General features: G+C 49.6%; 2 protein-coding genes across 3 annotated transcripts; both read right to left on the reverse strand.

Annotated features, from left to right (window-relative positions):
- Positions 1 to 1,129: 1,129 nt before the first annotated feature.
- On the reverse strand, positions 1,130 to 2,068 carry LOC122153834 (olfactory receptor 14J1-like). Its single transcript, XM_042797195.1, has one exon. It carries the CDS (start codon positions 2,063 to 2,065, stop codon positions 1,130 to 1,132), a length of 936 nt encoding a protein of 311 aa, XP_042653129.1. The 5' UTR covers positions 2,066 to 2,068.
- A 2,501-nt stretch (positions 2,069 to 4,569) lies between these two features.
- LOC122153840 lies at positions 4,570 to 12,529 on the reverse strand. 2 transcript variants are annotated; one of them, XM_042797210.1, is made up of 2 exons: positions 12,253 to 12,529; positions 4,570 to 7,157 (listed from the first exon to the last, which is right to left on the reverse strand). In XM_042797210.1, exon 2 carries the CDS (start codon positions 7,027 to 7,029, stop codon positions 4,891 to 4,893), a length of 2,139 nt encoding a protein of 712 aa, XP_042653144.1. In that variant the 5' UTR covers positions 7,030 to 7,157; positions 12,253 to 12,529; the 3' UTR covers positions 4,570 to 4,890. The 2 variants fall into 2 exon arrangements, with proteins under 2 accessions (XP_042653144.1, XP_042653142.1); XM_042797208.1 differs by having other exon boundaries at positions 4,570 to 7,167.
- Positions 12,530 to 24,650: the final 12,121 nt, after the last annotated feature.

A 24,650-nucleotide genomic window follows, 5' to 3' on the forward strand; every position in this document is an offset into this window, starting at 1 on the left:
CAAGAATACAAATCTGCACCCTCTCTCCTGTGCCTTCTTGACTTTGATCCCAGTCATGAGCCCTGGCTCCGTAACACAAATCCCCTGGTGTGAGTGCTCACCCTGCATGCTCACACAGTATAAGCTGTACACTGGTGTTTTTCTCTCCAAGAAACTTTCCACCCCAGCCCAGCCCCTCCTCAGCACTCCCCATGCCCACCACACTCTCCCCAGACCATCCCATCCCAGCACAACAGCCCAGACTTGGCTGGCCCCATGGCATTGCCCAGCGCAGGGTGCTGCAGAGCTCTGGGCACTCACCCCACAGCCCCAGCCCCTTGGAAGATCACTGCAGCTCCTGGGGCACAGAGGGCTCTCAGCCTCCCCATCAGCCCCAGGGCTGGGGCCAGCCATGGCATGAGCAGACGCAGGCCAGCGTCTCCCTCTCTCTGCTGCTCTTCTCTCCAAGAGATCCTGATTGCCCAGTGCTGGCAGCCCCTCTGTGCCCATCCCTCTGCCCAGCACAAGACTCCTGCACTGGGGGCTCCCCGGGCAGCTCCTGCTGTGCCAGCGAGAGAAAAGCTGCCCAAACTGGTGCCTCCAGAAATAGGTCTGCTCTTGTCGCGGGTTGTCACCTCAGGCACGGCCCTGAGCTGGCGGTGCTGCTCTGCAGGGAAGTGGTGGCTGAAAGCCACGGGGAGATGGTCCCAGGGAGATCCCCATGGATCAGCCATCATTTCCATTGCACTGGGCACCCACACGTGAAGGAGCAGCACAGGCCTATTCCCTAACACATCCCCCATGCCCTCCTGCCCTGAAACCCTGGAGAACCCAAGCACAGTAGCACGCTCAGAGGGGCAATTCCTTCAGCCTGTTCCTGACCTCAGCTTTGGAAGAAGGGAACAACCTCCAGACATCAACACTAGGAAAATCCTCCTTTATTATAGATCTGTGACATGGGTGTCATGATGTACTGTCCTACTGGACACATGTACAAAGTCCTCCTGGTCAGAGAGGCTGATATATGTCTCTGAGGAAGAGGAGTGGATGCAGACATTTATAGACAAGCAAGATTGTCCCAAAGAAAATGTTGATGCACAGAAGGATTCAGAGATGAATTGGAAATACCTTCTGAAGAGACATGGGCAGTTTATTCTTGCTGAGAGTCAGCTGACTGAATCAGCTTCTTCAGTGCGTCCTTTATCTCCTGGTTCCTCATGCTGTAGATGAGGGGGTTTAGAACTGGAGGAACTACTGCGTAGAGAAATGACACCACCAGTTCCAGGGATGGGGAGGAGTTGGAGGGGGGCTTCAGGTAGGCAAACATGACAGTGCTGATAAACAGGGAGACCACAGCCAGGTGAGGGAGGCACGTGGAAAAGGCCTTGTGCCGTCCCTGCTCAGAGGGGATCCTCAGCACTGCCCTGAAGATCTGCACATAGGACAGCATGATAAAAAGAAAACACCCAAATGCTAAACTGATACTAACCACAAGGAGTCCAACTTCCCTGAGGTAGGAGTCTGAGCAGGAGAGCTTGAGAATCTGGGGGATTTCACAGAAGAACTGGTGCACAGCATTGCCTCCGCAGAGTGGTAGGGAAAATGTGTTGGCAGTGTGCAGGAGAGAAATGAGCAACGCAGTGCCCCAGGCAGCTGCTGCCATGTGGACACAAGCTCTGCTGCCCAGGAGGGTCCCGTAGTGCAGGGGTTGGCAGATGGCAACGTAGCGGTCATAGGCCATGACAGTGAGAAGATAGTACTCAGAAGATATCAAAAAGACAAAGAAAAAGAGCTGTGCAGCACATCCCATGTAGGAGATGTCCCTGGTGTCCCAGAGGGCATTGGCCATGGCTTTGGGGAGAGTGGTGGAGATGGATCCCAGGTCGAGCAGGGAGAGGTTGAGGAGGAAGAAGTACATGGGGGTGTGGAGGTGGTGGTTGCAGGCGATGGCTGTGATGATGAGGCCGTTGCCCAGGAGGGCAGCCAGGTAGATGCCCAGGAAGAGCCAGAAGTGCAGGATCTGCAGATCCTGTGTGTCTGTGAATGCCAGGAGGAGAAATTGGTTGATGGAGCTGATGTTGGACATTTGCTTCCTCTGTACATGGGAGTCTGTTCTAAGGAGGAAAGACAATGACATCATAAGACAGACTTCTTTGAGTAAATTCAAAACCCTTTCTCCAAGATGTGTCCCTGTTGCTACACACCACCTCCCCTTCCCACCCACCACCCCCCACCCCCACCTCCCATTTCTTTTTAGAGCTCTTCTTCATCTCCATGGCTGGAGATCTGTTTGGTGCTTCCCAAGCGTGACAGGAGGGCAAGGGTTTTTGTCTGATGTCTGCCAAGGAGTCAGCACTTTGACTGGCTTTGTCACACCAAACCTGCTCGTAACTTTGAAGTGCTTGTCGGCATCTGCTCCGTCAGTGTTAAGGAAAGGGGAAAGCAGAAGGCAGGTTTAGCAGGTTTCCTGCAGCACTCAGGGAGAACAGAGTGAGTCCTGTGGCTGTACCTTACTGCAGAGTGAGGGCAGCTGGTCTGTCCTTTTGTCTTGTTTCCGTCTGCCCTGAATTGCACGTTTCTGAGTTCAAGGGTGATTACAAACCCATGTTACCCTGAAAAGCATCCAGACACTGCTGAGAGCAGAGGGATCCACTGCAGAGCACCAGATGACTCACCCTTTCTCCAAGTCTCAGCACCCCACTTTAGCCAATGACACCCATGGCTCACAGAGTCCCCTGGAAGCAGCAGACAGCTGGGATGGACACCCCAAGGAGAGAGCCAAGGGTCCGAACCACGGCAACTTCTTAAGGGAGAGCCAGCTCCTGGCCCAGCCTCACAGACTGCATTGCCCAGAGCTTCATGGGTTAGAGGAAAGCTGGGACACCTCATTGCTAGGGGCACATCTGCAGAGGAGGGCTCCCAAGCTCTGTGCCTGACTCTGCAGCTGAAACCCCCTTCCCAGAGAGCCTGTCAGCAACACCAAGGGCATCTGAGCAAGGCAAGGAGAGGGACAGACAGGCTCTCAGGAAAGCCTTTCCCTTCTGCAGCTCTGCACAGCCCCTCCCAGACAGTAGCAATGCAGGACAGTCGCCCTCAGGCCCTGCTCAGCGGGAACTGGGCCCCTGGCAGCAGAGATGCACTTCATCCCTTCTGCTGGGCTGCTGGGCCAGGAGGTGACTCACGGCCAGGAGCCACGGGCTAAGGGCTGTGCTGGGTGGCAGAGGAGACAAGAGGAGTGTTGCTCAGGGAAGGAGTCTGCCCTGCAGCAGGGTTTCCCTTAACATTTCCCTCCATCCCTGCCCACATCTCCACTGCCTGGAGCTGTCCAGGCTGGCAGTTCTGTCTTTGAGCCCATGTTTCGTCCGTGCCAGTGCTCACAGTCCCCATCCCAGCCCCTGTGTGCACAGCTCTGCCCTGCAGCCACTCTGTGTGTGCAAGGCTTAAAGCACAGCCCACCCAAACCCTGATGAAAATGGAAAGGTGACACTGATCTGTTCTGTAGGCTGCTGGGGGCTGAAGGCACTTACTAAGGTTCATATTAAATATCATTGTGAAAGGTTAAGTGTGTCAGCCCCTGCTCTTATCTGCACAGCCGAGTTTCCTTTCCCACCATGAGGAGCCAGCGAAAATAGGAAGCAGAGAGTCCAGAATGAACAGACACAAACAGAATATCCCTGAGATGAAAGTATTTGTGACAAATTCCCTGTGAAATGAGCTGGGCATGAATTGGAGCTGTGAGCATCCCTGATCCACGCAGCAGCCTCTGGAGAGCAGAAGGACCCTACCCTGGCGGGGGTCTCTCCTTCCCCCCACAGCTTCTCCCCACAGTGCCGTGGGGAGCTCCCCGGGCAGGCTGAGTGCTGACCCTGGCAGGCAGCAGAGTCCCTGCCCCAGCACACAGCCCCCTGGGGTGCAGGGACCCTGCTGGGAAGGACAGCCCTGGGCACCCCTGCCTGCACACCCGGCTGCACACCCCTGCAGCCGGCCCCGCCAGAAGGCAGCCCTCATGCCCTGGCCCTCGCAGGGGGCACCAGGGAAGCCTTGCTCAGGAGCACCTCCTCCTCCTCCTCCTCCTCCTCTAGGCAGGAGGCAGATTCCTGGTGGCTCTTCCACCTTCCCCAGATCCCTCCCCGAGCTGCAGCTGCATTGCCCTGCACCCCCAGACTTACTGTGGCCAGGGCCCTGACACTTTCTCCTCCTCGGAGCTCTCAGCAGCCTCCCAGCCCAGGCTGCCTTGAAGTTGTGTGTGCCTCGCTGCTCTGCCCTGGGTGCCTGCAGGGAGTGCCCTCAGTGACGTGCGGAAATAGACTCCACAATCTGGTAGATTGTAAAGTAGGTATGTTTATTCAGCGCTGAGGTACACAGGGGATAACTCCTCCTATTGTGTACCCAACGTGTGATGCTGTTACCTAAGATTTATAGAGCAAATGATTACATATTCATAATATTTCGCAATACGCCTATACATATTCAACACCTATCCCCGCTTCATATTATAATTAGCATTTCCATAATCTCCTCCTAGTTGAGTCTGCGCAGTGTCTTCTGGTGGTGGTCGTGGGGGTCTTTGGGGATGAAGTCAAGCTCCTCTTCCTCCTGTCCGCTCTGTGACCCCAGGTTTTGCGCAGACTCAGTCTCTTACTGGCTGTTGTCCAAACCGTGGGTCTAGTTCCAACTGGCTTGGTACTGATAAAGCCTAGAGAGCTCACCGTGTTTTATAAACTGTCTGCTCACTAAGCAGACAGTTAACCGTTATCTAAACTATTTCCCTTGAACTATTTTCTTTTGTTATCCCCTTCTTGCTATTATCCCCTTCTTGCTATTCTCATGTTAACCCTTACATCCCCTGTTCCTATTTTGGCCCTGTATCAATCCCCCCTTTTCTTATTATACTGAGTAAATTCTTTTACTTCAGCAATCCCCCAAATAATATAAAGCCTCATGCATCGCTGTTATTCTTTTAAACATTCTCCAGACCCATAAATACAAAATGATGGTTAGTACTAATAAAATTCCTAAACTACCTAGTAGAATCACAATGGGGTGTATCATAATGTTAAGAATCCCTGTTGCAGAAGGCGACCAACCGAAAAGAGTATCCCACCAGTTGTGACTTGCATCTTGTTTTGTTCTTTGCAAAACCCTGTTTATTTCTTTTGTATCATGGTGTATAGTAACTAAAGTTTTCTCTCCGTTTCTCTGAATTTCTCTCAAGATCCCTAACAAATCTTGATGTTTAATCAATTGCCTTACTAATGTAAGGTTCATTCCAATAGGTGTAGGTGATAATTCGAGATAATTTATGATTTTAGATTTTATCAACTGGTGGGAAACCACTGGTGCCCAATATACAAAGTCACACCCAGTAATCTTAACAAAGTTACAAATACAAAAATTAGAATGATTCCCAGTAAACAAAGTTACATTGTCAGGATCTATCTCTACGAATACACAAGCGGTTCTTAAACATATACAGCCTTGACCAGCATATATAATCACAGTTTTCTTACTATTATCTGGGTGAATTTCGAAGTGACAGATACTTTGCTCAGTGTCAAGGCATATGTCTCTGGTGTCAATTGTATTACTTTCACAGATGAACCCCTGTTGTTCTCGAGTAATACAAGATTCCACGTTTACAGTCTGCCATTTCTCATTCTCCTTCCGGGCCCATGCTCTGTGTTCTGAAGGATAGAGCACTGTATCCTCATGGTTTAACCCTAATGCGATGATGGGATGGATTACATAAACTGTAGCATTACGTATGGTGAGCACAAAGGCAGTAGCCATGTTAGTAGTGGAGTCATAGGTAAAATTCACCATAGTCCACCAAGATTGGAATCTTCTTTCAAAATTGGTAGCTTCGTCCCAAACAGCCTTTCGGATTTCAACTGGAAAAATTCCTTCATTCCCTTCCCTTATGATCAAGGCAGCGGTTGCCTGCAGCCATAACTGTGCCTGTATACAACTAAAAGCTAAAGACACATTATTCTGGGCCATATTAAGTGCATCTAGTATTAATCTGTGATCTTGGTCCTCATTCTTTTCCCATATTGGCAATATTTTTGAAACTTGCCACTGACTAGTTCCCAATGCCAACAAAGATGACTGCAGAGGCTGCTTTAGCCTTGTTAAATCACTTGTTGCAGTGACCAACTTGTTCATTAATACTTCTGAATCGATTCTATTCAAGACTCCCAACCCCGTTCCTAATACTCCAGTTAAATCTCTTTTTGTTCTGCTTTCAAGGTGCATTTGTTTTTGTGTCCATCTCGTCCAGCCCTTGAAAGATGTTTCTACGAAAGGAAGACAGGCTGGTTGGATTTCGGAGATATTAGTCTGTATTATCAATTCAACACGCTTAAGAGACCAATCTGGGTTAAATAATAATTGTTGTTGGCCCACATTCCTAATCATATATGGGCCAACTTCATAAATCTTAGGCCCTGGTTTTGTTTGGGGTTGAGTTGTTTGAGTTGTGTTTGGTGCTGTTGTTGTTGTGCTGGTTGTCTTTTCAGTTGTTGGTGTTGTTGTGGCGTTGTTTATTATTATATGAAATCTGAAGGATAATCCCAATATCGGCTGCCCCTTGACCCAGAGACATACTACGGAAATTGATTGGTTAAGAGTAGAGTTATACCAACAATCTGATTTTGTTGTATCACAGATTTGGTTTGCTAAAAGGGCGCCCGGTTCCCCAGATTCCATACGTGTTCTTACTGTGATCTGTTTTGCTGCCCAGTGAGTAGACTCATTAATTGCTCTGCATCCTATTTTAATTTCTTGTCCCAATGTTCCCTGCAATTGTTGTACTCCTTGATAGGTGTGATTCCATTCTTCTTTTGAGCTCACATTTATCCCCTGTATAACTGTAGTAGCCAAATTTAGAGTCGTGTGTGTGCTGCCTATCCCCATACTTCCAGTATACCCAATGTGGGCCTGGGACCATGGCCATTCACTGAACCTTTGACTATACATTAAAGGAAAAATGATTATCAGACTTATCGTGAGAAGCGTAATCTTCCTGGTTGAACTTGGGTAACTTTCCATGGAGATTTAGGGGCTTTCTTCACTCGGGTGTGATGTATCCAGGCCGAGTATTCCTTAATCTTGATGGCTGTGAACGTCGTGAGCAGCACCTGGAATGGCCCTTCCCACCGTGGCTCCAAGGTTTTTTTCTGTAAGAGACTTAACATATACATAGTCCCCAGGTTGTATATTATGTACAGGTCCATCCAGCCCTCTACCTCGAGTACCAATTACATGTTTTCTGATCTTATTGAGTTGTTTCCCTAACGCCACCATGTAGGAGCTCATAATTTCATCTCCAATTTGTGTGGATATTCCTTTTTGTACCCCGTATGGTTGTCCATATAAAATTTCAAAGGGGCTCAGCCCTTCCCTTGCCCTTGGCCTTGTCCGTATGCGTAAAAGGGCCAAGGGCAAGGACTGAGGCCATGTCAGGTTTGCTTCTTGCCCCAATTTTACAATTTGCTGTTTGATTAAGTGGTTCATCTTTTCCACTTGACCGCTTGACTGAGGGCGATACGGGGTGTGAAGCTGCCAATCTATACCCAAATGGTGGCTAATTTGTTGTACTACTTTTGAGACAAAGTGTGGTCCTCTATCTGAGGATATGATTGCCGGAACCCCAAATCGTGGTATTATTTCTTGTATCAGTACTTTAGTTACTTCCCGAGCCTTAACGGTTCTAGTAGGGAATGCTTCTGGCCAGCCTGAAAAGGTATCAGTCAGTACCAACAAATATCGATACCCCCCTTTTCTTGGTAATTCTGTAAAATCTACTTGCCATTGTTGCCCAGGTCCGTTGCCCTTCCCAATCTGACCCATTTCTAGTTTGGAGGCGTTTTTGGGATTAGTCCGGAGGCAGATGTCGCATTGTTGAGTCACCTGCCTTACCGTGGTATACAAATTCCTGGCTACAATCTCTTTTATCAAATGACTATACAAAGCTTCTGCTCCCCAGTGTCTCTTTCTATGCTCCTCTCGTGTAAAATGCCATAGTAAATGAGAGGGGATAATTAATTTCCCCTGTGGGGTATAAGCCCACCCTTCCTTGTTATATGTCCCTTCCAAATCTGCAATAAGTTTCTGATCCTCCCTGGTATATTCTGGTTTACTTTCCAAGGAAATTTGCCTATCGGGAATAAGTGCTCCTTCAGTCTTTATCTCTATTTTGGCCGCCCGTTTTGCCTCCCTATCCGCCAGCTCGTTTCCTTTTTCCAATTCAGAGCTCACCTTTTGGTGTGCTTTAATATGCATAATTGCCACCTTCTCAGGAAGTTGAACAGCTTCTAATAGCTTCAAAATTTCTTCCGCATGTTTAATGTTTTTCCCTTGGGAGTTCAATAGTCCCCTTTCTTTCCAGATTGCTCCATGTGCATGCACAACTCCAAAAGCATACTTGGAGTCCGTGTATATGTTTATGATCTTACCCTTAGCTAGTTCCAGGGCTCGGGTTAAAGCAATTATTTCTGCCTTTTGCGCAGATGTATTTGCAGGCAGAGGTCCTGATTCTATTACCTTTTGACTGGTGGTAACGGCATACCCCGCATGTCGATTACCGTTCAGGACGTAACTGCTTCCATCCGTGAACCAGCTCTCTTCATCCTTCATGGGGCTTTCTTTTAGGTCAGGGCGACTTGAGTATGTTGCCTCAATTGTTTCCAAGCAGTCATGGTGCACTGGTTCTCCCATGTTACCACTGAGGAAAGAAGCTGGGTTGATAATATTAGTGACTATTATCTGTACATCATCTTGTTCTACTAGTGCAGCTTGGTATCTCAGAAATCTTTGTGGGGAGAGCCAATGCCCTCCCTTTGCTTCCAGGACTGCCGACACTGTATGTGACACATAGACAGTCATTTTCTGGCCCAGAGTGAACTTCCGAGCTTCCTGTATGTTCAGTATCAGGGCAGCCACCGCTCGCAGACACCCAGGCCACCCTTTTGCAGTTGCATCTAGTTGTTTAGAGAGATAGGCGACAGCTCGTCGATATGGACCTAGGTCTTGTGCCAGTATTCCCAGGGCAATGCCCTGCTTCTCATGAGAAAAGAGAAAAAACGGTTTACTCACATCTGGGAGTCCTAGAGCCGGGGCCGACATCAAAGCCTTCTTCAGTGAATCGAAGGCTTGCTCAGCCTCCTCATCCCATTCAAGGTGCGTCTGTTCGGTGTTTGTTAGCGCATACAGGGGCTTAACAAGCAGTCCATAATTATAGATCCATAGCCTGCACCACCCCGTCATTCCCAAAAAGGTTCTTAATTCTTTTACTGTCTGAGGTTTCGGGGTTTGACATATGGCTTCCTTACGGGATTGTCCCAAAGTTCTTTGCCCTGCAGTGATCTCATAGCCCAGGTAGTTTACTTTACGTTGTATCACCTGGGCTTTCTTCTTAGAAACTCGATACCCCCGCAGTCCCAAAAAATTTAACAAGCTCACCGTCCACGTTGCACAGTCCTCTTCTGTCTCAGTAGCGATCAAAATGTCGTCCACGTACTGCAATAATTTTCCTTTCTCGGATGGGGCTTCCCAGGATTCCAAGTCCTTTGCAAGCTGGTTGCCAAAAAGAGTAGGGCTATTCTTGAACCCTTGTGGCAACACCGTCCAGGTGAGTTGGGTCTTTCGACCAGTTTTAGGATTTTCCCACTCAAATGCAAACAACTTTTGGCTGGCTTTATGGAGAGGAAGGCAAAAGAAGGCGTCCTTCAAATCTAAGACAGTAAACCAAATCAACTCTGGTGTTAATACAGTTAACAGGGTATATGGGTTTGCTACCACTGGGTGGAGATCTTCAACTATTTTATTTACAGCCCGTAAGTCCTGAACCACTCTATACGACCCATCAGGTTTCCGAATGGGCAGTATAGGGGTATTGAACTCAGACTCACACTCTTCTAATAACCCTAATTGCAAAAATTTTTCTATTACCGGTCGGATTCCTTCCCTATCCTCCCTTTTTAAAGGATACTGTTTAATTCTCACCGGTCGTTGACCTTCCTTAATCTTGATCACAATCGGTAGAGCGTTTTTCGCCCTTCCAGGTACATCGGTAGCCCAAACTCCCGGATATACTTGGTCTAAAATTTCCTCACTAATTTCTCCTCCTGACGAAGAACTAGTTAGAGTGAGACTCAGCACTTGAATGTACTGCTGATCTTTTACCTCCAAGGTGACTTCCCCTTTCTCAAAGACAATTTTTGCTTCCAGTTGTTCCAGCAAATCCCTCCCCAGGAGAGCTTTTGGGGAGTTAGGCATATAAAGGAATTTATGAATTCCCCATTGCTTTCCCAATTTATACTCTAAAGGTTTACAAAAATACGCCTTTTCAGATTGGCCGGTCGCTCCCTTTACCATAACATAGTCATTCCCCAGTGGTATTAAAGCTTGATTCAAAACCGAATACGTTGCTCCTGTGTCTACCAAAAATTCTACTTCTTCTTTTTTTCTCCCCAGCTTAATTTTAACCAGTGGATCCGCCAGGGTAGATCCCCCAGGTCCCCGTCAGTCCTCTGTTACATTTGCTATTTTTACATTCCTTGAAGCCTTCCCATTCTCCCTCCTATTCCTTGGACATTCCTTTTTCCAATGCCCGAAGCCCTTACACAAAGCACACTGATCCCACCCCAGCCGCGGTCGTTGCCTGGCCGGTCTCTGAACCAGAGTGGCCATCAACTTCATCTGTCCTTGTCGACATTCTTCTTCCCTGTTGCTAAACACTTTCCACGCCTCCTCTAACAATACCTCCAGATTCCTACTTTCCGTAGGGCGCAGCTTCTGAAGTTTTCGCCTTATGTCTCTTGTGGATTGGCCCATGAACAAGGAAACTAGTTGTTGTATTCCTATTTCTGATCCCGGATCCAACGGTGTATTACGGCGCATTACATCCCTCAGTCGATCCAAGAATTCAGATGGGGACTCGGAAGGACCCTGTTTTACTGCATATAAAACTGACCAATTTATAGTTTTAGGGATCGCTCTTTCTATCCCCTTTGCAATCCATTCTCGATACGCCCGTAACCTTTCCATATGTGCCGATCTATTTGGTTCCCATTTTGGGTCTTGGAGGGGAAAATATTCCTTAACGTCCCCCCCAGTGATCTTATAATGATCCTCCGCCAAGTCTCCTGCTGTTTTTAAAATCAATTGTTTCTCAGTTTCAGTCATATATTCTAATAGCAGTTGTATATCACTCCAATCTGGGTTATGCTGTTTTATAATGAATTGGAAGTGTTTAGCTACATCATGTGGATCGCGTCTATAGTTTTTTGCAATTCCCCTCCATGCTTCCAAATCAACGGTGGTGAAGGGTACCCTAATCAACATTGTACCACCCTCCGGTCCCACGGCTTCCCGAAGGGGTGCCTGTAAAATACTTGTTGCAGTTTTTTGTCTAGTGTGGGCAGATACCGGACTATCGGGAGAGTCTGCCGTTTCTTCCGAGTCACCATCCCGATTCTGTGATCGGGGGGGAGGTTTAAACAAATCATCATCTTGTTCTGAGGTTTGGTGAACCTTATCTACCTTTGTACATCTCTGTCCAATGCTACATGATGAGCAACACCTTTTCAACTTACCCCTACTTTCCTTATTTTCTCGTTCAAGTGCGAGCACCATAGGGTCCTGTGGGGGTACTAACCCACAGTCCCTTTGCCACTCTGGGTGATTTCGCAAAGTAAAAAACATATCCGCATATGATATCTCATCCCATTTTCCTTCTCTCCTTATAAACAACATAAGTTGTAACAGAGTGTTATAGTCCAGTGTTCCATTAAGCGGCCATTTAGCACCATCCTCCAGCTTATACAGCGGCTACCACTGATTGCAATATTTTACAAGAGTCCTTTTGCTTTCCGTACCTCCGCTCCCTGCAATATCCCGCCAATGGGCAAGTATACAGCCGAGAGGGCTCTTTTTTAATATCCCTCCCTGAGTATTACCCATCTTGTTTTTGTAAAACACTCACTCCAAACGCTCACACTTAACACAATCACCACACAGCATTCACTCACAATCTCACAATCTCACGGACGTCCACGCACTTACAAATCCACACACTTACAACACTTTCAGCAAGAAAAAAAAAAACACAACAGAACAAAGGCCTTTTCAATCACTCCTGCCTGTGGCCGCCCTCTCGGCCAACAGGTCCCCGATTGGAGCCGGCGACCGCTCTATCGGTCTGTGGCAAGGTGTAATTGCCCCCTAGACTCCCCTAACCCGCACGAATTCGCGCCTTTTCGGTGCACCTACCCGGCTTAGCTGCACGCCAGACGTCTCTGCGCGATTTACCAGCTGCCCCAGCCACGCGTACGACTTACAGGCTCCTATCCTTGAACATACCGTTTGGTCCGCGGCTTCAGGAAGTCCTTGTCTGCCCCCCACGGTGAGCGGCTGGTAGCGGAGGCTCCTCCGAGGAAAGTGCTCGGGGCGCGCCTGGGAGAGTCCGCCCCGCAGTCGATCCCGTAGTCGAGCAGAGAGTCTCCTGCCTGGCTCGCCAAAACTGACGTGCGGAAATAGACTCCACAATCTGGTAGATTGTAAAGTAGGTATGTTTATTCAGCGCTGAGGTACACAGGGGATAACTCCTCCTATTGTGTACCCAACGTGTGATGCTGTTACCTAAGATTTATAGAGCAAATGATTACATATTCATAATATTTCGCAATACGCCTATACATATTCAACACCTATCCCCGCTTCATATTATAATTAGCATTTCCATAATCTCCTCCTAGTTGAGTCTGCGCAGTGTCTTCTGGTGGTGGTCGTGGGGGTCTTTGGGGATGAAGTCAAGCTCCTCTTCCTCCTGTCCGCTCTGTGACCCCAGGTTTTGCGCAGACTCAGTCTCTTACTGGCTGTTGTCCAAACCGTGGGTCTAGTTCCAACCGGCTTGGTACTGATAAAGCCTAGAGAGCTCACCGTGTTTTATAAACTGTCTGCTCACTAAGCAGACAGTTAACCGTTATCTAAACTATTTCCCTTGAACTATTTTCTTTTGTTATCCCCTTCTTGCTATTATCCCCTTCTTGCTATTCTCATGTTAACCCTTACATCCCCTGTTCCTATTTTGGCCCTGTATCACTCAGTTCTGCTGCGCTTTGCAGAGGAGCTGCTCCTGGGCAGAGCTGTCTCTCTGCAGCACTGCCCACTTGCCAGGAGCTCCCTCTGGCCCAGGAGCCCAGCCCAGCTCAGCACCACAGCAACAGCCCAAGGTGCCACTTGCTGTGGCCCCTCTGGGCTCCCTCCAGCTGTCCCTGGGGCTCCAGGGGAACTTGCCGTGACACAGCTTGATGCAATCAGTGGGTTTCCTTTAAACAGCTCTGGAGAGACACTTTGTTTCGGCAGTAACATTTTTCTTGTCTGGGAAAGAGTTAGCTCAAGGAATCAGCGTTCTTACTCCATCTTTGGACAGGACAGCCAGACAGGTACAAGCAGGGATCTCCTTTACCCCTTGCTGAGGGAAGGCTTTCAGCAGAGGCAATTGAGGAATCTCGTCCTGGGCTTGTAGTCCTGGGAGTAATGTGAACTCAGCTGCCTCCCAGGCCTGCCACGAACTTTCAAGAGGTTTGATTCCACTCACCTCTCTTCTCCTTATCATTAAACTTGCACCTGCAGGTGACCTCCTTGGCTCAGATCCCATGGTAATTAATGAAGGGGGAGGCCATGAGTGAGCTGTTGAGATGCAAATGTCTGGTGACAGCTGAGGTGTCAGGGGTGGCTGAAGTCATGGGCAGGTACCTGCAAACTCAGATGGATAAGTTCACAGAGACAGCAGGGCAGCATCTGTGGGCATCGTCTTGGAGGCTGCTTGGAATTGTCTTTGGCCAACTGAAATGACAGCTGATGCCCAAAAATAAGGGCAACTGAACCTGACCCTTCTGATTAAGTTCAAGGCATTTTGCAAAGTTATTCCTCTGAGCAGCCGGAGTCATGTGTTATAGGGACAGCTCAGTCTCCCTCTTCTCCTTCTGCTGTATTTACTAGATGTCCACTGACTATGTTGGCAGTGGTTTCATGTTCATCCCCACACTGCCTTACCAAACCCAGGGTATCTACTCAATCTCATGTCCAAATCCAGGCCCACAGAGCTTCATTAGAGGCCAGGGCTGGCAGGGACAGCACAGAAACTGTAGGAAAGCAATTCCCATTCAGGGGTGGTGCAAGACAGACACCCATGACATCATCACAGAGAGAGCGATTTGAAGCATCAGCCATCAGATGCCATCAGAGAAGCAAGATCTATCCCTCCTCTACCCAACAGCTGCAGGCATTGCATGTACACAAATGCCCCCACACGAGGTCTTCACCCACTCTCTTGATGATTCGGTCAAGGAACAGACCAACCATTTTCACAGTGTGCTTGGGTAAATCTTGTCATCAGGGATAACTTCAATTCCAACAAAGGCCCTCACAGGCAAAAGGGATATCACTGAAGTAAAATTATTTCTTTCCAGGGCTGCACTTCTCTGGCATTGGGGACATCACGGTTTGCTCACTCTCTTGGCATCCAATTTCAGCTTTATGTTTCCAACACCACAAACTCTGGCCTGATTCTGCTCTGAAGCAAAGCCTTTGCACACATGGGGACTTGGACACTTGGTACCAGGTTTTCCTGAGACAAGTCAGATCTTGGCCTGGTGCTACCCCTGAGGTGCTACAACCCAAATGTGCACTGATGCCCTCAGCCGGGACAAGAGGGAGCCTGTGGGTTTTGACATGCATGGAGTAATTGCCGTAATCTTTTCGAAGTACCCCAAGGAAGTCTCTGGCTGGAGAAGCCTGGGCCTCACTGGGGACTTTAATGGCCCCGGCATTTTCTGGAAGAGGAACACAGCAGCATGCAAACAGTCCAGGCTGTTTGGGGACAGCTTGTTTTCACAGCTGCCAGATGGGCCAACAATGACAATGCAAACATGGAGCTGACACTGGCAAGCAAGGAAGAGCTGGTCAGGGGTGTGAAGACTGGCTGTTGGGACAGTGACAGCGGAGTCTGAGCTCCTGAGGGCAGTGAGGAAGGAGAATAGAAGACTGCAGATGGCGATACTCAGTGGAGCAGATTTGGCCAAATCTGGGGAGTTTTATTGGGGATCCCACTGTCAGTAGCACTGATGGGCAGCAAAGTCAAGTGTACGTGATTTTCAAGGACCGCATCCTCCAAGCATCGCGATCTTCTGTACCAAAAATCAGCTGAAACTTGAAAGAGAATTCAAGGGCAACAAAAAAAGATTTTACAATTTTAGGAACAGTCCAAGAAGAAATAAGGGTAATAAGTGGTCACAGTCAAATATAGTATGAGTAGGTGGCAATAGAGCTGAGATACTTCATGTCCTCTTTGCCTCATATTTCACCAAGAGGTTCTCCTAAGCCATTGTGCCTCAAGGCAGGACTCTAGAGGAAAACAGCCAATAGTGGAGGGGAAACAAATCAGGGGCTACTTGACCAAACTCAAATATTACCCATCAAATGGAACCAGATGTGTCAATCTGTCTTTACATTGGGGGAGAGAAAGTGTCATCAGCTTGCTGATCCCTGTCTATGGCCCATGAAAAAATGTATGAGAATGTACAGAATGGTTTAAAAATTCTAAAAATGAAATCTTCTTTACACACTGATTACAACAATGACTTTTCTGCATATGTTTCAGATTTTGCCTAACATCCTCATTCATGGGTTGATTCAGTTGCCCACGAAGGGGTGGCCACAGCCTCCAAGTTACACTGGGATAGCTGAAGCCCTCACATTGGACTGGAAAATGTGACCCTGGGCTGATGGGAGACTTTCTTGAGCAGGAGATGGTTACAGACACGGTGAGCCAAAGCATCTCAGTTGAGACAACTCATTTCTCTCCCTTGAGTAGAAGGGGAGGCCTGGAAAATTTCACCCAAGGTGTCCCATGTTGGAAGTGAATGAGAAATGAGTGGGTCTAGATGCTGCAGAGCCTACTTGCAGACCCACCTGTAGCCCAGGTACACTGGGATGGGTGCAGATTTGGAAATCCAGAAGAGAGCATATATTTTCTTCTGTCTCTTTGCTTCCCTCTGTGAACTGATGGAGCTCATGACTTGTGTTTGCGAGTGACTATGAGTGAATATGGACAGAGTCTGGGCCAGGGCATGCCCTGGGGTTTCTTGGGATCTCTGCTTGACAGAAAATATATTTTCCATTGCTCTAAGGCCATCTGCAGTGTAGAAAGTTGACTTCAGAGGATGTAAGGTAGAATTAATATAGAGCAAAGGACTGTATTTTGTTTTTTTATTGAACCGTGCCTTCATTTGGTTTTGTTTTTTGGCAATTAAGAAACACCATTCTGTGTCTGTGAGCAGCTCGATTTCCAAGTGCAGCAGATGGGAGTTGGTGTCAATAGGCTGAATCATGCAGCTACGGATTGTTGTGGAGAAAACACAGATTGAAACAAAGGTGCTGTAAGTCGCAGGGGGCTGATGAGAGAAATGTGGGGTTGGAGACAGGGAAAAACGCTGTCCAGAGACTGTCTGACATACAGGGTCTTGACTTCCTTCCATATTCAAACTTAATCAGGAGATGCTCTAGAATCAATGTGAGTTGCATTTGGGTGATATCCCTTAGTGTGTAAGCAGAAAAATAAAGACTAGTGGAAAAAGAAGAGATTTTTTCTTATTGACATTTAGTACTGAAAATTTTTTACTATGATTACAATCCTCAAACCTCTCAAATTAAACCCAGAAGAATTGAGAAATTCAGTTCTGCCAAGAGACTTGTCTTGTGCAGGCGTTTTGCATGTTACTGAGCCCTCTGGTGCCCAGTTGCTAAACTGCAGATCCTGGAAAGGGATTGAGCTGGCCTCTAGAGAAATCGGAGTCAGCAGGAACCCTCCAAGTTCCTGAGGGTGTCAGTGATGGCCACCGAGGGCCATCACTGAAGAGCCCATGGAGGGAATGAAGAGACAAGGTTCCTGTCCCAGGGGGTGGTGAAGCAGGAAGGCAGAGGCACTGCTGCCAGCCTGAAAATCAAATGTTCAGGCAACTGTGAAAGCCCTTGATGTGTGTCCTCAAGCAGGATGTTCAAGCCCTGACCCCCATAGCCTGGGAATGGGGATCCTTCCCCTCAGGGAATGCTGAGGGCTCTTCCTGGGGGCAGTGAGATGTAGAGGTGTGTGATGCCGAGTGCAGGACAGCAGGAAGACTCCTCCAGGCTGTGTGGAGGATCCAGGAGGAGGCAGCAAAGTGCTGTGGCTGTAAGGAACTGGTGTGCTCTCAGGGACCTCAGTGGAAGAGACAGCAGCCATAGTCAGAAGGACAAGGCTTTCAGTTGTGCTGGGGTTCCCAGCCTCAGAAAAGGAGCTATTCCCACCACAGGCTGTCCTACACTTGCCTATGCCTGTGCCTGTTTCTGTGCAGATTTTAACCACTACCCCTGCTTCTCCACTTCACTCTGACATGTGGAAAGACGACTTTACAACCAGTGAGGTTATAAAGTAGGTATGTTTATTCAGCACTGGACGCACGGGGGATCGCTCCTCAACAGTGTGCGTGCCCTGGAGCCAAAAGTGGCCCCCTTTTACGATGCCAAAGTTACATATTCATCAGTCCTAATACATATGCATTATAATTCCGGAAATAGGGAGGGAATATTACAATTAATTCAGAGAAATCATTAACATATCCCCCTCCCCAAGTCCCTCCCCATCGTGCCTCCGCAATATCTCTTGGTGGTCATGGGCAAGGGTCTTCTGATGAAGGCTCGTAGTCTTCTTCACTGTGTACGCTAGCTGACCCTTGCTTTTGCGCAGACTCAGTTCTGTAGTTACGCACATGTCATCCTTCAGGCCTTGTTGGATGCGGTTTGTTGCTAACTTGCAGCTCCTTTATCTTGGTGGCTCAGTACTTCCTTATCTTAAGGACGATGGTAGGCTTATCCTGTTTTTCTCTCATTCATTCGCAAGGTAGTTATCTAGTTAATGTTTTCTTGAGAAATCATCTGGTGATGATTTCTGGCCTCTTCATTCATACATCAACTCTAACCGCAAGCTGTCCCAAGATTTATTGATGACTCTCTGTCCTCACTCACCATTTCTTCAAACACAATACTGAAATTTTCTGTGCTCTTGAGAGTTCATGTGAGTTCCCCATAACCTGTGGAACTTCTTCCAAAGGCCTGCTAACGATCTGCAGTTGCCAAATATATTCCAGAACCCAGCCTCACTTCAATCTTCTAAATAGCAACCTGTCCCAGCACTGAACTGCACACACTCCCTCTCCTGCTGCCTTCAAATCAAAGCTCAACCTCTTTCACTTCACTATGATACACTCCCACACCTCCCCTTGCTGCATATCTTGCATCTTCCTTTCTGTTACACACACACTGCCCCCCCCCCCCCCCCCCCCCCCCCCCCCCCACTCTCTCCCTGCACTCCCATCTGTCTCACACACCCTTCCTCTTCCCCTGCAGCGATGGGACCTCAGCCCAGGAGGTTTGTGAATCCTCCAGGCTCCTGGATGTTTCCTGAGGCCCATCCAAGTGTGGGGAGTGAAGGAAGGAAAGAGAGGTGTCTCAGCCTCCCCATCAGCCCCAGTGCTGAGGGCCAGCCATGGCATGAGGAGACGGAGGCCAGTGTCTCCCTGTGTCCCTTGCTCCGGTCTCTCAGGCATCCTTATTGTCCCCTGCCAGCAAGCCCCTCTGTGCCAGCCCCTCTCCCAGGGAAAGACTCCTGGCCCAGGGGCTCCTCTGACTTCTCCACTTGCCCCAGCAATAGAGAAACTTGTCCTGAGCTGGTGCATTCAGAAATTGGTTTCGTCTGAGAGGAATAGATGAAAAGGTAAAGAAAATGCAAAAAGACATCCAGAAATTGAAGGATGAGGAATTTCCCAAGAAAACTGTCTTAATCAAAAAAACTTAGGATTTTATTGTCCACAGACACAGACTCTTATTACAAATTTAACAACTCTGATATTGGCGACATACAAGAATTAGGAAGAGAACTAAAGATTTTAGAAAATGAGCTAGAGAAAGCTGGAAAAGCATCTCAGTTCCTAGCAGAGCAACATATATTCACTCACGTAAGTGGCAACAGATGCTATGCCTTCACTGCAGTCTGGAAATTCAAGCGTAAGTCGTCTTCAAATTCCACAGGTTCTTCCGGGAAGGCCCAGGTTCCTGTGGGCTGCCACCATGGATCCTGGTACCCTTGCCAGCACATTCTTGGGGATGACCCATAGTTGAAGTAACTCAGAATGTTCGGGTAGAATCTAATTAAGTTCATCCATGAGCTAAGGCAAACCCTCTGAGCAGAGGGAAGGACAGTGAGCACTGGCCTAACAGGAAGAAGGATGTAGATCTCTGGTGTGGGAGCTGTCTTTCTCCTGCCATGACCAGTGCAGATTACACTGAAATAACAGCCCTAATCCAGCACCAACAGAATGAAGACCCACAGGCAGAAGTGCAGATTGATTTTGTGGGACCTCTGCCAGTGACAGTTTGAAACACCAAATGCATCTTGGTAGTAGCACATCCTATTAGTAATTGGACAGAAGCCCCCATTGCAAAACCGGCATGGTTGCCACCACTGCAAATCTACTCTTTAAGACTGTCATTTCTTGATGGGGTGTGTTGCACAGCACAGACTTTGATCTCAGCACTGGCTTTGTCGCAGTCATTATGCACGAGCACTGAAGAGCCTAAAGGCACCATGTCCCACCCGGGCTCTGTCCAGCCGTGGGGCAGGGGAGAGGGAAAGGCCAGGAAAGGGGCTGGGTTTGGCTGTTGAACGTGGGCTCCAGCAGAGATGAAGGGTCAAGGGAGTGGACGGGGAGAAATGGGCAAAAGCAACACCAATTGTGGTGTTGATTGTGAGGCCACAACAGTTACAGGAGCCTGATTGGCCAGCAGCTGGCTCCAGAAATTTGGGGACAAGATGTGTATCACAAAACAGCTCATCCCAGCAGAGACAAGATAGGGACAGAGAGGCAGGGGAGACAGGCCAAGGGCAGATGGCAGGAATGGTGATGATGCTGAGGTGGCTTCCACTGCAGCAGCCTGACTGGCCCTCAGGAGACATGCTGGCCAGCAGGCATTCCGAGGTCATCCAGTGCATCTGAGAAGCCACCCAACAGAAACGACCTCCCTGGGGAGGGGAGGGCTGAGGCAGGTGGAAGAGGCCCACCTGCATTCTGATTCTGGGGGCACCTCTGTTCTTGTGACCTGAGCAGCCATGGCAGACAGGAGGGCAGGCAGGGCTCATGGCCACACTGCTCAGGACTAGCCCTGAGACTGCTGGAAAATCTTTTCCTTATCTCCAGCTTGAACATCCTCTGTTTCACCGAACCTTCCTCTTTCAGGCTCTTAACATGCTCCACGGTGGTGAAACCCATTCTGTATTCTTGCAGACCTCCTCATAGGTGCGGAGAGGCTGCAGGGAGGTGCCCCTCAGCCTTCCCTTCTCCAGGCTGCACAAGCCCAGCTCCCTCAGCCTCTCCTCACAGGCAAAGTGTTCCAGCCCAGCCTGTCTTGGGGGCCATTCACTAAACCCCCTCCAGCTTGCCAACATCTTTCCTGTACTGGGGATCTGAAATCCGGACACAGTAACCTGGACAAGCCCCTCTCTTGATCTCCTGGCCGTCCTGCTGGCCACAAAGGCCTGGGTGCAGCTGGCCTCCCTTGCTGCCAGGGCACACGGCTGCCTGCTTTCCAACCCACCAAGACCTTTCCCACAGGGCTTCTCCCAGCCAGGCAGCTCCCAGCCTGGGCCATTGCCAGGGGGATGTCCTGCAGGGTCACACACGGGCACTTGGCCTTGCTGGGTTGCCTGAGGTTCCTGCCAATATGTGCTCTCCTGCTCATTGAGCCCTTTCCCTCAGCAAAGAGGCCTGGAGACCTTTTCAGTACAGAATTAAGCAAAGAGGGCATTGAGTGCCCCTTCCCCACCTGTCTCTGATGTTATTAAATCACCCTCACCATTCATCAGCAGCCCTGCATTTTCCTTCTTCAGCCTTGGTCTCTAATGTGCAATTGAAGCTCTTCCTTTTGCTCTTGACTTTTCCTTTCTACCACCAGCTCCAGCCAAGCTTTGCCTCCCTAAAAACAATTAGGTCAATACATATTAATTTGTTCTTTGTAAACTGTCCTTGCTGTCACCTCCCGGCAGCTACTTCATGGTCCCTGTCAGAGCCAGCCCTGTCCCTGCACTGACACAACCTCCCTGCCCCATAAATACATTATTGTCAAGGAAGACCCGTGGTGGAAGGAAGGTGTCTAGGCCAATCCAAGCCATGGGCAGTAGACAAAGGGAAAAAAGGGTAGGCTGTTGCTATGCTATGCAATTGTACTGCAACATCTGTACCTAAATAGATAGACAAAATGGATCCCTCCAAGAGTGGGACTTGGAACTTCCATCTATCCAGAACCTGGCCCTGGGATCCTCTTATTCCCCTGCTCCACCATGCACAAATGCTGGGCCCGTGCGAACCTCCTGAATTCCAACAAGGCCAGGTTCAAGGTCCTGGCCATGCATCGGGGCAATCCTAAGCACAGGTACAGGCGGGGCAAAGAGTGGACTGAGAGCAGCCCCGCAGAAAAGACTTGGGGGTAGGAGTGGATGGAAAACTGACAGTGAGCCAGCAACGTGAGCTCGCAGCCCAGAAAGACAGCTGTGTCCTGGGCTGTATGAAGAGAAGAGTGGCCAGCAGGTTGAGAGAAGTTTTTCTCCCCCTCTCCTCTGGTCTTATGAGACTCTACCTGCAGTGCTATTTCCAGATCTGGGACACCAGCATAAGAGGGACACTTAAACTGCTTGAGATGGGCCAGAGGAATCCATGAAGATGATCAGGGGGCTGGAGCACCTCCCTGTGAGGACAGGCTGAGAGAGCTGGGGGTGTTCAGCTCAGGAAGAGAAGGCTCCGGGGAGAACACCATGCTGTCTTCCAGTAATTAAAGGGGTCCTGCAGGAAGCATAGCATGAGACTCTTGATCAGGGATTGTAGGGAGAGGTGAAATGTCAAGTTTTAATACTAGAAGAGGTTAGATTGAGATCTAAGGAAGATATTCTTTACTGTGAGGGTGATGAGACACTGGAACAGGTTGCCCAAAGAGGTGATGGATGTGTCCTCCCTGGAACTTCTCTAGGCAACCTGTTCTACTGTCTCCACAATCTCATGGTAAAACATTTCTTCTTTAAACCAAATCTAAATCTAAAATTGTTGTCCCTTGTCCTGCCAATGATAAAAACCCTCACTTGGTCTTTCTTGGCCTATGGCCACTCTATTTCAATACAAACAACTTGGCGAGTGCCCAGACATCTCCCACGATGGGGTTTGGATGCCTCAAGCACATGAGCAGTATAGGGAGGTTGAATGTCGTAGGATAGTGGAGTGGAGACATGGGACAGTCTAGGAGTAGACTGACAGTGCTTGAAGAGAAGTTTCAGAGATGTTGATTTTCTTCATAGTGGAAAACAGCATGAGAAAGAAATAATGCCACAAAGTGCAGCTGGGGAAGGCCAGAGCAGACACAAGCAGTAAAGCAACACATCACTCAGAAGGATTCTGGATTGGCCCAAGGCTTTGTGTTTCAAGGAAGAGTCCAGGAGGATGGTGAGAGATCAGGAAAGGAAGGAATAAGCTCAGGTGGGAGCGATGTGAGACAGCTGGGGGGATGAGGACAGCCTGCAGGGAAAGAGGCACAGGGGATGCATCCCCATAGGACAGCCTGTGGTGGAGATGACAGAGGGCTGTGGGAAAGCTGAAATCCCCCAATAAAGTCAACCCCATCACAACTTTGGCTAAGGCTGTTGTCTCTGCCACTGATGCCTGTGAGGAGGCACAGTCCCTTGCAGCACGGGGGCCTCATGGCCTCCTTGTGCATCCTCAGGAGCCTGGGAGGTGCACATCTCCATAGCCCCTACCCCAGGAAGAGCCCTGGAATGTGGGAGGGACAGGATCTCCCTTCCCAGGGGCTGGGGGTCGTGGCTTGGACATTTGGTTAATGGGCTTAGGGCTTGGAACTTTGGCTTAATGCAACACATCCAGGTTTACTCAGCATCAGAGCCACCTTTCCCTTTTAGTTTCCAAACAGTCATCACTGCCTCCAGATTTCTGCTCTAACTGGAGCCTGGGGAGGCTTTGTCAACAGTGGCCCTCAGTGGGACCCATTAAAGCCACAAGAAACTTTGGAGTTACAATTTAACTCTGACTTCTTCAGAGGTTTTTACAGGTTCTTCTCTGTGCCTGAGGTTCATGGACTTGTCACCAAACCCTCCTGAGGGGTCATTAAACTGCCTTGGGCTGTTGCTGTGGTGCTGAGCTGGGCCAGGCTCCTGGGCCGGAGGGAGCTCCTGGCAAGTGGGCAGCGCTGCAGAGAGACAGCGCTGCCCAGGAGCAGCTCCTCTGCAAAGCGCAGCAGGGCTGAGGGCACTGCCTGCAGGCACCCAGGGCAGAGCAGCGAGGCACACACAGCTTCAAGGCAGCCTGGGCTGGGAGGCTGCTGAGAGCTCCGAGGAGGAGAAAGCGTCAGGGCCCTGGCCACAGTAAGTCTGGGGGTGCAGGGCAATGCAGCTGCATCTCGGGGAGGGATCTAGGGAAGGCAGCAGAGCCGCCAGGAATCTGCCTCCTGCCTAGAGGAGGAGGAGGAGGAGGAGGAGGAGGAGGAGCTGCTCCCTAGCAGGGCTTCCCTGGTGCCCCCTGCGAGGGCCAGGGCATGAGGGCTGCCTTCTGGCGGGCCGGCTGCAGGGGTGTGCAGCCGGGTGTGCAGGCAGGGGTGCCCAGGGCTGTCCTTCCCAGCAGGGTCCCTGCACCCCAGGGGGCTGTGTGCTGGGGCAGGGACTCTGCCGCCTGCCAGGGTCAGCACTCAGCCTGCCCGGGGAGCTCCCCACGGCGCTGTGGGGAGAAGCTGTGGGGGGAAGGAGAGCCCCTGCCAGGGCAGGGTTCTTCTGCTCTCCAGAGGCTGCTGCATGGATCAGGGATGCTCATAGCTCCAGATCACCTCTAGGACACTGCTAGAGGCAGCTTTTCAAGAAGCACATCAAGGCAGGGGCTACCTGGAAGAAATTTGTTTTCCGGGATCTCCACTTTCTGTTTCTTGCTCTGTTTGTGGGCTTGGAGATAGTAACAGAACTAATAGGTTTGCAAAGAGTCCCAAACTCCCAGAGCATTACAGTGAGATGTCATTAGTTCTGTTAGGAAACTTTGATTATGTCCTTTCATCTGTTACTTTTCCTACTGAAAACTCTGTCACTGCTGTGTTTTCCTTGGGGTTTATCATATCTGCTCCTGATCTGCTGCACACACAGAGCTGCCCCTGGGATGTGTCCTGCTGCCAGGAATGTTCCACAAGGCAGAGCTGAGCACAGGGCGGATGGGATGGGGTCTGGCAGCACTGACAGGGAGGAGATAAGGGGACACAGAATCATCTCCAGGCAGGGACAGCTCCAGGCACCAAAGGCTTTGGCAGGGAGGGACAGAAACAGGCTGACAGCAATGGCTCAGGGGTGGTATTTGGGCGCTGCCCTATTAGCCCTTCAGTGAAGGAGTTTTCCCTAAGAAGCCCCCCTGTTCTCCTTCCCCAGCCAGCACAGCCTCTGCTCTCCAGGCCCTGGGCTCCAGGGCAGGAGCTGCCTCCTCTGCAGCCAGAGCTGCAGCAGAGGAGACTCCCCTGAGTGTCCGTCTGTCCCTCCCTGGCCT

This window comes from Tyto alba, unplaced genomic scaffold (assembly GCF_018691265.1).
Source record: "Tyto alba isolate M040663 unplaced genomic scaffold, T.alba_DEE_v4.0 Super-Scaffold_24, whole genome shotgun sequence".
Taxonomy (NCBI): domain Eukaryota; kingdom Metazoa; phylum Chordata; class Aves; order Strigiformes; family Tytonidae; genus Tyto; species Tyto alba.

Excerpts from the sequence above, each read along its gene's own strand:
- LOC122153834 (XM_042797195.1), bottom strand. The coding sequence starts at position 2,065 with ATGTCCAACATCAGCTCCATCAACCAATTTCTCCTCCTGGCATTCACA.
- LOC122153840 (XM_042797210.1), bottom strand. The coding sequence starts at position 7,029 with ATGGAAAGTTACCCAAGTTCAACCAGGAAGATTACGCTTCTCACGATA.